The sequence below is a fragment of the Heloderma suspectum genome, chromosome 7 (assembly GCF_057233095.1).
Source record: "Heloderma suspectum isolate Gila_16-S chromosome 7, 16-S_ref, whole genome shotgun sequence".
NCBI lineage: Eukaryota > Metazoa > Chordata > Lepidosauria > Squamata > Helodermatidae > Heloderma > Heloderma suspectum.
In genome coordinates this window covers 105,041,122-105,053,746 of record NC_139464.1, presented here as the reverse complement: position 1 = coordinate 105,053,746, position 12,625 = coordinate 105,041,122, and the positions used below count along the sequence as shown (strand labels likewise).

General features: G+C 44.3%; 1 protein-coding gene across 1 annotated transcript in view; it reads left to right on the top strand.

The window, feature by feature from the left end:
* LHFPL3 (LHFPL tetraspan subfamily member 3) overlaps positions 1 to 11,604 on the top strand; it is a 347,715-nt gene extending 336,111 nt beyond the window's left edge. The window contains exon 3 of the mRNA XM_084811073.1: positions 11,478 to 11,604. Coding sequence (XP_084667199.1) covers positions 11,478 to 11,506 — 29 coding nt within the window. The 3' untranslated portion in view covers positions 11,507 to 11,604. The remainder of the gene's footprint in view (positions 1 to 11,477) is intronic.
* Positions 11,605 to 12,625: the final 1,021 nt, after the last annotated feature.

The window sequence follows — 12,625 nt, the reverse complement described above, 5'->3', positions numbered from 1 at the left end:
TGAACATTGTTAAAGGGCCTCTTGACAGATAATTGGATGCTGGAATGGCCGTGGGCTTGACCTCATCAAGAAACCCATTTGCTCTCCATCAGCATCTTGGTAAACCTTTATAATAATCACAGCAGGTTGGAAAGAGAGCAGAAAAGAATTAACCCTTTGAAAGCTGACCTTTAAACAACGCCAGTCAACTGAGTAGTTAATAAACTGGAGCAACATGCTTGCCACAAAATGAATGGGTAGCAATTGGCTGCAAAGGCTGCCTGTTCCTTTCTGGGAACTTAAGGTATTTTATTTTCATGTGTATAATAATTGTGCTTCCCTCCTTTGGACACAGATTTTTTTTAAAATGTAGGACTTTGGAGGAAGTATCTCAATTTTTCACTGATCTGAATTTAATTGTACTGAATATCCTTCCAGTATGTATTCTGATGAAAATCCGTTTAAAACAATGTCTACAAATATGGGGAGAATATCAAAAAGAAATTGGAAAAATTCACAATCTGCCTCTACATTCATATTCTCTTAATTTGACCTCTTGAAATTAAGTGAATTTCAGAGTCTACTATCATCCCACATTGGACCAGCTTGCATGATCAAAATAAGCCACCATGGCAAAATAAGCCCATTGGTTACTGGAGGGTTGTTTTCCCCTCCAACAAGCCATGCTGCCCAGGTTCAGACGACATGACAAGCCACATCCAGGTGGTGATTATGGAAGTCAAACCCAGCACACACCGTGATTTAAATAAGCCACCCTGGCTTAAGTAATCAAAATAAAACCAAAATAAACCCACAATCAAAACAATAACAATTCACATGAACCAAGTCATCATGTGCAAAGTTGTATCTTTGTCTCTCCTCTGAGAATTTGTCCCAGCCTCCCCCCCAGGCTATTTGGGGATGATGGACATTGTAGTGCAACACATCTGGGGAGCAACAGGCTGGAGAAGGCTGATCTATGCATTAATGCACTAGCTAGTTCCCAACCTTCTGCCTCTTTTTCACACACACTTGGAAAAATTGTGTCAGACCTCAGTATCAGACCAAAAAACAGTAACAGGAATGGAGAAATTACCCTGGTTCAGAGTGCAGACCCCAAAATATTATCCAAGGCTGGCTGCATGGAGCATATATTCCCAATTTTACATTATCTTCATTGGCTTCTAGTTGTTTTCCAGGCCCAAGTACTGTTTAAAGCTCCAGACAGTTGGAGTCCCAAATTCATTGCCTTTTCTCCCATATGGGCCTTGTTGTTCAGTCGTTCAGTCGTGTCCGACTCTTTGTGACCCCATGGACCATAGCACGCCAGGCCTTCCTGTCCTGCGCTCTCTCCCGGAGCGTGCTCAAGTTCATATTCATTGCATCGGTGATGCTATCTAGCCATCTCATCCTCTGCCGTCCCCTTCTCCTTTTGCCTTCAGTCTTTCCCAGCATCAGGGTCTTTTCCAGGGAGTTTTCTCTTTGCATTGGGTGGCCAAAATATTTGAGCTTCAGCTTCAGTATCTGTCCTTCCAATGAGCAGTCAGGGTTGATTTCCTTTAGGATGGACTGATTTGACCTCCTTGCAGTCCAGGGGACTCGTAAGAGTCTTCTCCAGCACCACAGTTCGAAAGCATCAATTCTTCGGCGCTCAGCCTTCCTTATAGTCCAGCTCTCACAGCCATACATTACTACTGGGAAAACCATAGCTTTGATTAGACGGACCTTTGTCGGCAAGGTGATGTCTCTGCTTCTTACTATGCTGTCTAGGTTTGCCAGAGCTTTCCTCCCAAGGAGCAAGCGTCTTTTAATTTCATGGCTACAGTCACCGTCTGCGGTGATCTTGGAGCCCAAGAAAGTAAAATCTGTTACTGCTTCCATTTCTTCCCCTTCTATATGCCAGGAAGTGATGGGGCCAGATGCCATGATCTTAGTTTTCTTAATGTTGAGTTTCAAACCAGCTTTTGCACTCTCCTCTTTCACCCACAACAAGAGGCTCTTTAGATCCTCTTCGCTTTCTGCCATTAGGGTGGTATCATCTGCATATCGGAGGTTGTTGATAATTCTCCCAGCAATCTTAATTCCGACCTCTGATTCATCCAACCCGGCATTTCTCATGATGTACTCTGCATATAAGTTAAATAAGCAGGGTGACAATATGCAGCCTTGTCGTACTCCTTTCCCAATTTTGAACCACTCAGTTGTTCCATGTCTGGTTCTTACTGTTGCTTCTTGACCCTCGTACAGGTTTCTCAGGAGACAGGTAAGGTGGTCTGGTACTCCCATCACTTTAAGAATTTGCCACAGTTTGTTGTGATCCACACAATCAAAGGCTTTAGCGTAGTCAATGAAGCAGAAATAGACATTTTTCTGGAATTCTCTTGCTTTCTCCATGATGCAGCGAATGTTGGCGATTTGATCTCTAGTTCCTCTGCCTCTTCGAAACCCAGCTTGTACTTCCGGTAGTTCTCGGTTCGCATACTGCTGAAGCCTAGCTTGTAGGATTTTGAGCATCACCTTGCTGGCATGTGAAATGAGCGCAATTGTGCGGTAGTTTGAACACTCTTTGGCGTTGCCCTTCTTTGGAATTGGAATGTAAACTGACCTTTTCCAGTCTTGCGGCCATTGTTGAGTGTTCCAAATTTGTTGGCATATTGAATGCAGCACTTTAACAGCATCATCTTTTAGGATTTTAAATAGCTCAGCTGGAAAACTGTCATCTCCGCTAGCTTTGTTGTTACTAATGCTTCCTAAGGCCCACTTGACTTCACTCTCGAGGATGTCTGGCTCAAGTTCAGTGACCGCACTATCATGGCTATCAGGGACATTCAGATCTTTCCTGTATAGTTCTGTGTATTCTTGCCACCTCTTCTTAATCTCATCTGCTTCTGCTAGGTCCCTGCCTTCTTTGTCCTTTATCATGCCCATCTTTGCACAAAACGTTCCCTTGAGATCTCCAATTTTCTTGAAGAGATCTCTAGTCTTTCCCATTCTGTTGTTTTCCTCGATTTCTTGGCATTGTTCATTTAAGAAGGCCTTCTTGTCTCTCCTTGCTATTCTCTGGAACTCTGCATTCAGTTGGATATATCTTCCCCTTTCTCCCTTGCTTTTCACTTCCCTTCTTTCGTGAGCTACTTGTAAAGCCTCATCAGACAGCCACTTGGCTTTCTTGCATTTCTTTTTCTTTGGGATGGATTGAGTTGCTGCCTCCTGAACAATGTTACGGACCTCCGTCCATAGTTCCTCAGGCACTCTGTCTATCAGGTCTAATCCCTGAAATCTATTCCTCACCTCCACTGTATATTCATAAGATCTTCTCTGAGGGCCCTCCACCATCTGAGGCACAGTGGGTGGATATTTCGGTTAGGGCCTTCTCAGCAGTGACACCAAGACTGTGGAACTCCCTTCCCAGTGAGTCCCCTTCTGTCCCATCTCCGGTCTTCTAATGGCAGTCAAGACAGTCTTCTTTCAGAGAGCTTTTGGAGTTGCTTGATTTGCTGATGGACTTCCTGTCTATTGATACCACTGGGTTTCCGCAGCATTATTCACAATGACTACAGCGTAACTTACATTAATTGGGCTGTAAAAATAACTTTATGGCATTTGTTTCAATGTGCATTGCGTTAGGTGCCTTTGGAGTTTTAATTGAAAGGTAGGATATAAATGGTTTATTCAATCAATAAACAATACACACATGAACTCATGGGACAATCCAGATGGTGGCAGGATCCTACTGATTCCTGTGAGAGAAAGTAAACGGGGTGTGATCTGGGACATAGGTGCAAGAAGGACAAATTTGGCCCTCATTTCAGAGACTGGATTCACCAGGGCCAAAGGGATACCCCAGAGATGCCCCTCAGGGCACCCCTTTACTTTCCCCAAATAAATCGGCTTCTATTCATCCCTATTTGGGGGAAAATCAAACACTGCACTTAAAAGCATTTCAGTGAGAGCAAACTCTGTCTTCCCCTTTGATACTCTGTTGCCCAGCCTTCAGAGACAAGGTTCAGGAGAGTAGGGATGTGTGTCTACCCACAGGGATGCATTGCTGTCCCCCCACAGTAGTCCTTGGAATGCATAGACTCCTGAGGGTCTCCAATGTGGTACCTGAGGGCACCAGTTTGCCCATGGACACTTCTCGTGACTCCCACCAGGTCCTGATTTTTATTTTATTTCTTAAGATTTTTTAAAATTAAGAACTTCTTTTTAACTGGGAGGCTGGCATGCTGCAAAATGAATCATAGAATCATAGCATAGTAGGGTTGGAACACTGGACCATCGAGTCCAACCCTCTGCTCAATGCAGGAAACCAAGTCAAAGCATCCCTGACAAATGGCTGTCCAGCCTCGTCTTGAATGCCTCCAGCATGGGAGAGCCCACCACCTCCCTAGGTCATTGGTTCCATTGTCGTATTGCTCTAACAGTCAGGACGTTTTTCCTGATGTTCAGCTGGAATCTGGCTTCCTGTAACTTGAGCCCATGATTCCATGTCCTGCACTCTGGAATGATCGAGAAGAGATGCTGGCCTTCCTCTCTGTGACAACCTTTCAAGTACCTGAAGAGCGCTATCCTATCTTCCCTCAAGTCTTCTCTTCTCAATGCTGAACATGTCCACTTCTTTCAGTCTCCTTATCAGGCTTTGTTTCCAGTCGTGCCACCCTCTAGCATCATCTTTGGGTTTAAAGGTGTGGTTTTGTGTAATGGTGCTCCGATACCATCTGTGCCTTGTACTTAGATTCTTGGACAAGTTACTTTCCTTTTGATCTTACCAGTTTGCCTTGTGGGAAATGGGCAGTGCGCTCCATGGCAGCCATTTTATGAATGGGCAAGCCTCCCCCATGGCAGCCATTTTATGAGAGCATCCATGACACCCTCTCAAAATTCCAAATGTGACCACCAACCCAAAACGTTTGAGGACTCCTGGTACATCACCCCATCCGTTACAATGAAAGACATTTGACTAGTCTGTATACATCTGTCCTGTATCAGGAAGGAGCAGCAGTTATAAATGAGATGTGTTGTTGCTACAACAGTGCCTCAAAATCTCACACAGCCTACCACTTGCAAATTAAATGTGTGTGTGTGTATGTGTATTAAGAAACCAATAAGACACCCTTCTGAAGCCTGTCTGTCTTGCAAAAAGAATTATCGGGAGAGTTCTCTCTCCCAGGAATGGAATTTTAAAAACACTAAAATGCTGTAAGCCCCTTAAGGCCATGCGTCCTCACCAACAACAGACAAGACTTCAAATTGAATAGGTCAGCGGCAAGGAATCAACTTCTCGCCAGGAGGTGAGCATGACAGGAAGGCCTTCAGAACCCTCTAAACAGTTGGCTAATTTGGACAATGTGGCCTCCCTAAATGCTGCATTCATTAACTGTGATTCGTGTGACAGTTTTAAAAAGAGAAGAGAAGAGATGTGGGAGGGGGTTGCTCGGATGAAAATAAGCCTTCAAGGATTACACAGCACGTGATAAATTACAAGGCCAGAACAGTGTGTGCAACATTGATTGGGGGGAATAACTTATTTATGCAGTGGTTGCTCTGTGTAGCATTAACTGGTAGCCTGTGACATTTATAAAATTCCCTCTTTCATCTGCATAACCTCGGAATGTAAAAAAGTTGACTAAAGCTTTCAATAGTGTTTTGTCCCTGAAAGGGAATTTCGAAGGTTTCAGTGCTTAATAAAACATAGAGAAGGCTTTGAATTGAAAATGGGCAATCAATTGTGTGGGTTTAAAAGAATAATAAGAGCAACTCAAAGGCAATGTTAGATTTAACCCACTTAGGTTTGACTGTAGATCAAATTATGGGAAGATTGACCGTATAAAGCCGATTGAGCAGTTGCGGTTAACCGTGGCTTGCTTTACTCACATCTAGGGAAATACTTGCTTGGTCCCTTATTACCAGGAAAACTTTACACAGGGGGATGTCATCTTTGTTTCTGTGTTCTTCGCCATCTGCGGCATTTCCTGCCCAGTGCTGTAGGAGTGCTTCTACTAGTACTTGGCCTGGGCTTTGTTTCTGGCACCAGTGCAATGGGAGAGAGATCAGTAGCAAACCACCGCCCCCCTAGTCTGACAACAGAATGGCCACTACTGAGACTGGATCATGATCCTTGACGTCCTTTGTTAAAACTCTTCCATTATTTACTTAGATTGATAGGTTAAAAAAAACATAAAAACAAAGGCAGCTGCATTAGCCCATAATAAAAACTCAGAAATCCATAGTTTGGCAGTAACTTTATTTGGATCAACACTTATCTCTCAGGGCTAATTATAATATACTATGTTTTCATTTTGACATGAGAAGTAACAAAACCAAAGAGCGGAGCATTCTGCAAAACATTCCATAAACTTTCAAAAACACCCAGAGCCTTTTGTAGCCATCTGTGGTGGTGCACCATCTCGGGGGACGAGATGTGGCCGTTCAGCAGTTATTGTGCCTCTTATCTGTAGGTGCGTCCAAGTCAGGACTGTGCATATGTGGAGATTTTGCAGGAGTACCAGAATTGCACAGAATATGGTAATGGGTGCAGAGGAGAATTCACTTTCCAAAGAAGCTCAACATATGGTTTTTTTCAAGGCCAAATAAGTTGCTATCCCCTAAGGTAGAGTAAATAGTTGAGGCATGATTTATTTACTCTCACATCAAAGGCCTGCAGAAGAGGAGCTTTCTGCAGGCTTTTCGCAGTATGAGTGCAAGTCCATTACTTGGAATTATGCTTAGGTTCCACTAAAAAAGGAAAAGTATGTTGAATTACTCTTCTGCATTTAAAGAAGTTTGAAGGAAATTTTGATGGTGGCAGTGTCTGGGAGCATTAGCTTAGAAAAAAGGCGAGTAAGGGGAGACATGATAGAGGTATACAAAATTATGCATGGTGTGAAGAAAGTGTGGAGAAAACGTCTCCCTCTGTCCTGATACAAGAACCCAGGATTGTCCAATGAAGCTGAATGGTGGGAGATTCTGGACAGATAAAAGGAAATTCTTCACACAGTGCATAGTTAATCAGTGGGTTTCGTTACTGCAAGATGTAGTGATGGCCACCAACATGGATGGCTGTTAAAGGGGATTGGACAGATTCATGGAGGACAAGGCTATTAGTCATGATGGCTATATGCTACCTTCAGAATCAGAGGCAGCACATCTCTGTATACCAGTTGCTGGTGAACATGAGCAGGAGGGTGCGGTTGCACTCATGTCCTGCTTGTGGGCATGCTGACTGTCTACCGTGTGAACAGAATGCTGGGCTAGGTAGGGTGTTGGTCTGATCCAGCAGGGTTCTTCTTATATTCTTATGTTTAATTGTCATGGCTCCCCATAAAGATCTCTGAGAACTGACACTTTGGGTGAGTACTGGGAATTCTAGTTCAGCCTCAGTTCTTTCTCTCTCAAGAAGACACTTTCAGCTATGTTTACCTCTGCTGCCCTCCCCTGGATGCCTTTGATCACATAATGCAAGAAGAGACAGAGTCTACCTAGCAAGTGCCAGCAATAGCTTGCTTCCCCCTTGCTTGCTACCCAGCAACTGGTATCTAGAGGCACACTGCAGCCTGTGGACGTGGAGGCGTGATTTAGGTGTCTGGGCTACAGCGTCCTGTGCTCCATGAATTTGTCTAATCCACCTTCAACCATCTCAGTCTCAGTCAGTGGCCGTCATTCCATTTTGTAGCAGTACAATTCTTAAGCTGAAGTATGTTCACCGTGTGCGGAAGTAAATTGTCCCACCTTTCTTGAATCTGTCAATCAATGTCATTGGGTGACCCTGAAGATGAGTTTTATGGGAGGAGGCTGGACATCTTCTACATCTATTTTGTTCACACATTTTACTATTTGTTCATATTGGGGGGTTTTCCTGAAGTAAACAGTTTCAAATGCTTTAAATCAGGGGCAGGGAACCTGCAGCCCACCAGATGGTGTTGGGCTGAAGTGCCCACCATCCCCGACCATTGGCCATGCTGACAGGGGCTGATGGGAGCTGGAGGCCGTAGCTCAGTGGTAGAGGAAAAAAACCCTGCCTGAAACCCTGGAGAGCTGCTGCTGCCAGTCAGTGTTGACAATACTGGACTAGATGGACCCAGGGTCTGACCCAGCTTGGCTTCCTATGTTCCTAACATCTGGAAGGCCACAGGGTTACTCACTCCTGCTTTAACCTTTCCTCATAAGGAAGATTCTCCAATCCGTTGATCGTTATAGTTCCCCCCCCCTTTTTTGGCACCTTTTCCAGCTCTGCAATGTCTTTTTTTTTTTAAAGGCTGACCAGAATTATAGAGAGTATACTGTCTGCACCTGTATGTTTACATAAAGGCATTATGATGTTTTATTTTCAGTCCCTTTTCTAACAACCCCTAACATGGAATTTGCCTCTTTCATAGCCACTGAAAACGTTTCCATCAAGCTGAGAGTCCCCTCCTCTACACTGTCCCTTGCAGCCTCTTCTTCTTTGCTTTATTTGTTTACACCATTTATATCCCACTCTTCCTCCAAGGAGTTCAGGGTGGCATACATGGTTCCCCACCCATTGACTGGGTTCTCACAGCACGACAACCCATCCTGGGGAACAAGCCACAGTGGGTTGTCGTGTCATCCAAATTCAGACGACTTCTCACAGGGTGGCGTATTTTGGGCCAACAAGCCACCCTGACAACCCATGGCTTGTTTTAGGGGTTGTTTTAGCCAGGATGGGTTGGCATGTCATCTGAACCCAGCAGAGCCAACCCATCATGGGTTGTGGCAATTGGGTACAGAGCTGCTGAGCAAGAGTGGTAAAACCCCCTGCCACTCTTACCAATTGCACCACCTCGAGCTGCCTCAAGCCTCCCTCGCCAGTGACAGCCCCTCCAACAATGCCCAAATGGCACTTTGGAGGGGCTGTCACTCATTGGCCCGCCCTCTTAAAAAAAAAAATGACCCCTGACATTTGCACAAATGGGGCTGTAATTTTTTTTCAGCCCCAGAAATGTGTGCAAATGTGTTCACAATTTTTAAATTATTGGTCTTTTGGCTAGATTTTCGCAGTTGCCAAAGTGTGCACTTGCGCCTGTCACATATGCATAGCATTGCCTTGTCAATATCCTTGTATGTTTCAGCTGTCAAAAAAACACAAAGTTTAGTATGAAACATACAAGGAAATTGAAAGACAAGACTGCATATAGGCTAATTTGCGCACAGTTAGACAGTGGCAGGTTGGGAAAAGGGGACAGAATTGCCCACTTAGCAAGGTGATCCTCAGGGTTTTAAATGTTGAATTGACACTTTGGGGTACCCTGCTGCCATTCCACCCTTCCGAGTCTCCAGCAAGTCCTTTTTGCATCTCCCATTCGCATTAACTATGGCAGTAACTGCTCCAAATGGGAGCTGTGAAAAGTGGGGGGAGCCTAGATCTCTCTTAAAAGGACTTTCTGTAGACTCAGAGAAGCATGGAATGGAAGAAGGACACTGGCAAGGACACTGGCAAGTGTCAGTTCAACACTTAAAACCTTGAGGATTAACTTGCCAAGTGGGAGATATTGTCCCCCCCCCTTTTGGTGCACTTATTTCTTCCCATCTTTCCCCGCTCCTGTTGACAGTTTCAACATACTAGGAAAGTACAGGGCAAATACAGCTATCGGGCAGGCAAAAGTGCACTCTTGCACAATTGTGGAAGACCGACCAAAAAAAACAGTTAAAAAAAGGAGCTGGGAAACGAAAAGGGGTTGCAATTAGAGCAGAGGGGGGACAGGACAGGACAAAACAAGATGGGTTCTGCTGAGAAGGGCACTGAGCTGCCGGCTGGAGGACCAAGGCGAAGGAGGGGGAGTACAACCCACGGTGACCCAGTCATCTGTCAGGCATGCTGTGGGTTGTCCACAAACAACCCACATTGCATAGCTTAATAGCAGGATGGGTTGTCATGTCATGCGAACCTGCCCAGTATCTCCTCCCAACAGCCATGTGAGGTAGGTTAGGCTGAGAGAAAGTGTGAATGCGTGAAAGTTACTCAGTGACCAGGTTCACATGATCACCACAGCCCACCCCGGCTTATTCAAACCACAGTGGGTTGCAGCACATGCCCACCACCCTTTTCAGTCTTCAAGCCATGGTGGGCAGTCGCTGTGGCTTATTGTGTCATGCAAACCCAGCAAGGGGGTTTTATGCGAGGGATAAACAAAATAGCCCATAGGATGTGCGAGGGTTGTTTAAGCCTCGCATAAGCCACCCTCACCAGATTCACACGACACAATAAGCCACGCCCGCCACAGCTTGAATATTCAAAAGGGCAGCCAGCACTTAAATAAACCATGGTGGGCTGCGGCAATCATGCAGACTGGTCCAGTAAGTTCCAGTGAGGTTTTGAACTTGAGTTTCCTCAGTCTCACCCAACACTGTAACCATTACACCATTCACCTGTTAGTTACCCCTATATGTCTCCATTATCTCACACCTTCCCATGCGTCTTCTTTTCCTTCACTTTCTCTACCTACTCATCATCTTCACATCTGCCACCAGTCTTCTGTTTAAGTGCCCAATTTATTTTATTTAACCTAATTTCTAACCTGCTTATCATAAAACAATGTCTAATTGGTGTACAACAATAAAACCGCAATAAACTCAAAACAATAAAATGGCATACAATGGGGACAGTGCACCCAGGCACCTCTGTTTCCTGCTTGTGCGCATTTTCCTTAGCTTCCCTTATCACTGAAATGCATTGTCCAACTTCAACATCTGACATCCTCTTCAGGAAGGATTTAATGTCTCCTCATATGATTTGCTGCTTCTGCACTCCCTGCTCTTTCCTTGTGGATTGTGTCTCAGCTGAGACTGTAAGCTTGTAGATAATCTTTGTAAAGTGCCCACTGCCTTTTTAGCTGCTTAATAAATTACATAGTAATATAGTTCCCAAAATTCCTTTTATGAGACCCCGGAGATTTGAAACTAGTTTAAGCGTGTGGTCTATATATATACCTTTTTCCTCCATTTATCTTTGTGATCTGTTCTAGATCTCCATATATATATATGTAGAATACTAAAATTTATTATATATTTGGTTTTATGTGGATTCATCAATCATGTAAGTCTCATCTAGGTTGTGCTCCATTTAGTCTTATTTTCACAGTATCAAAAATGGCGTTCTAGGCCATCCATTCCAACCCCCTGCTCAATGCAGGCACTTGAGTAGGGGTGGGCAACTTGTGGCCCTCCAGATTTTTTTGGCCTACAAAATCTGAATACATCAGCCTTAGCCAGCATAGCCAATGGTGAGGGATCATGGGAGTTGTAGGCTCAAGCATCTGGAAAGCCACAAGTTGCCCTCCCCTTACTAGAGCATCCTCAACAGATGGCTATCTAGCCTCTATTTGAAGATCTCCAGCTTTTGTTGTTGTCTTTCACAACAAATAGACATGCGAAGTGTCCACCCTTGGAGGACAGAGAACCCACGGAATACTTCTGTTAATATGTTCTCCAGCACTAAACTTGCCTCTCTTTCTCTCTTTCTTTCTTTCTCTGTCTTGCAGTTCTGCTAAGCCAATCCTCACTAGAATGAGCACAAAACAAAACCGAGTAACAGCTTTTGTACATCAACGTTAAATGAGAAGAAGCTTGGGAAGGAAGCCTGTGATGAAGGAGAATGTTGACAAGTGTAAAAAAAAAAAAAGTCTGATTGCCAAGAGCTGCCTTCTAAACATAGATCAGCCAGACATACAAGTGGTTCTCTGGAGAGAGACTCAATCATGGATTTACCCACCAGCTCATTAGAAACTGTCGCCGAATGCAACATTCAGAAGGCATGCATGAAAAGTCACATAAGGGGAATAAATTTAAAAGGGGGTGTAGTTGTCACTAGATAAACATATTAATATACATGCATCAAGGAGGTTTGTACACTTTTCTAATTATTTGACTGAAAAGCAGAATACTTTAAAAGAAAATATTTCAGAGGGCAGAGGCAGTTAACACAGAGAATTCCTGTTCTGGTGGCCAGGAAGCAGATAGGACAACTCTTTCAGCTGAGCATCTTTACGAACAAGACTCTCTTGTTTCATGCTAAAGAGGAAATGGTATAACTTTTAATCCGCCATTTCTGCACAGCTCATTTGACCTTCATGGTACAGTTAGTTAGAAACACAACGCCAATCGGTTTCTCTTGCCTACATGTTCTGTTTACTCTGTCTGTAGCAAATGTACAATGCAGTGACTATTTCTGACTTGATTTCTCATTCTGCAAAGGTGGACATACTGCGAGTTTGGTAGTACCCAAACTGGTGTATTACAATGCAAAATCTCATTAATGAGGAGGATACTTAAGAAAACCCATGGAGTGATGGATACCCCAACTCTGTCCATATTTTCTCCACTGGCAGCTCCAGGGGAGGGAGAATCTTTTCCCCCAAAAGTTCTATGTAGCATATTTTCATTCCCCTCCTTGCCTTCTGACAACATTAGGGAGCCTCAGAATCTAGGAGAGGGATGGGGAATTTTTTTTCTGTCAAGGGCCACATTTCCTTTGTGGTAATCTGTTGGGGACCACATGCAGGCAGTGGGCAGGACCTAAACTTGTAATGGGTGGGGCCAGAGCCAAAAGTGAATGGGCCACCCATTCCTCTCTTTCCAGCACCCCCCTCCCCCTTCTTCCTCCCTGACCAACAGGGTGCCAGGGAAGAGA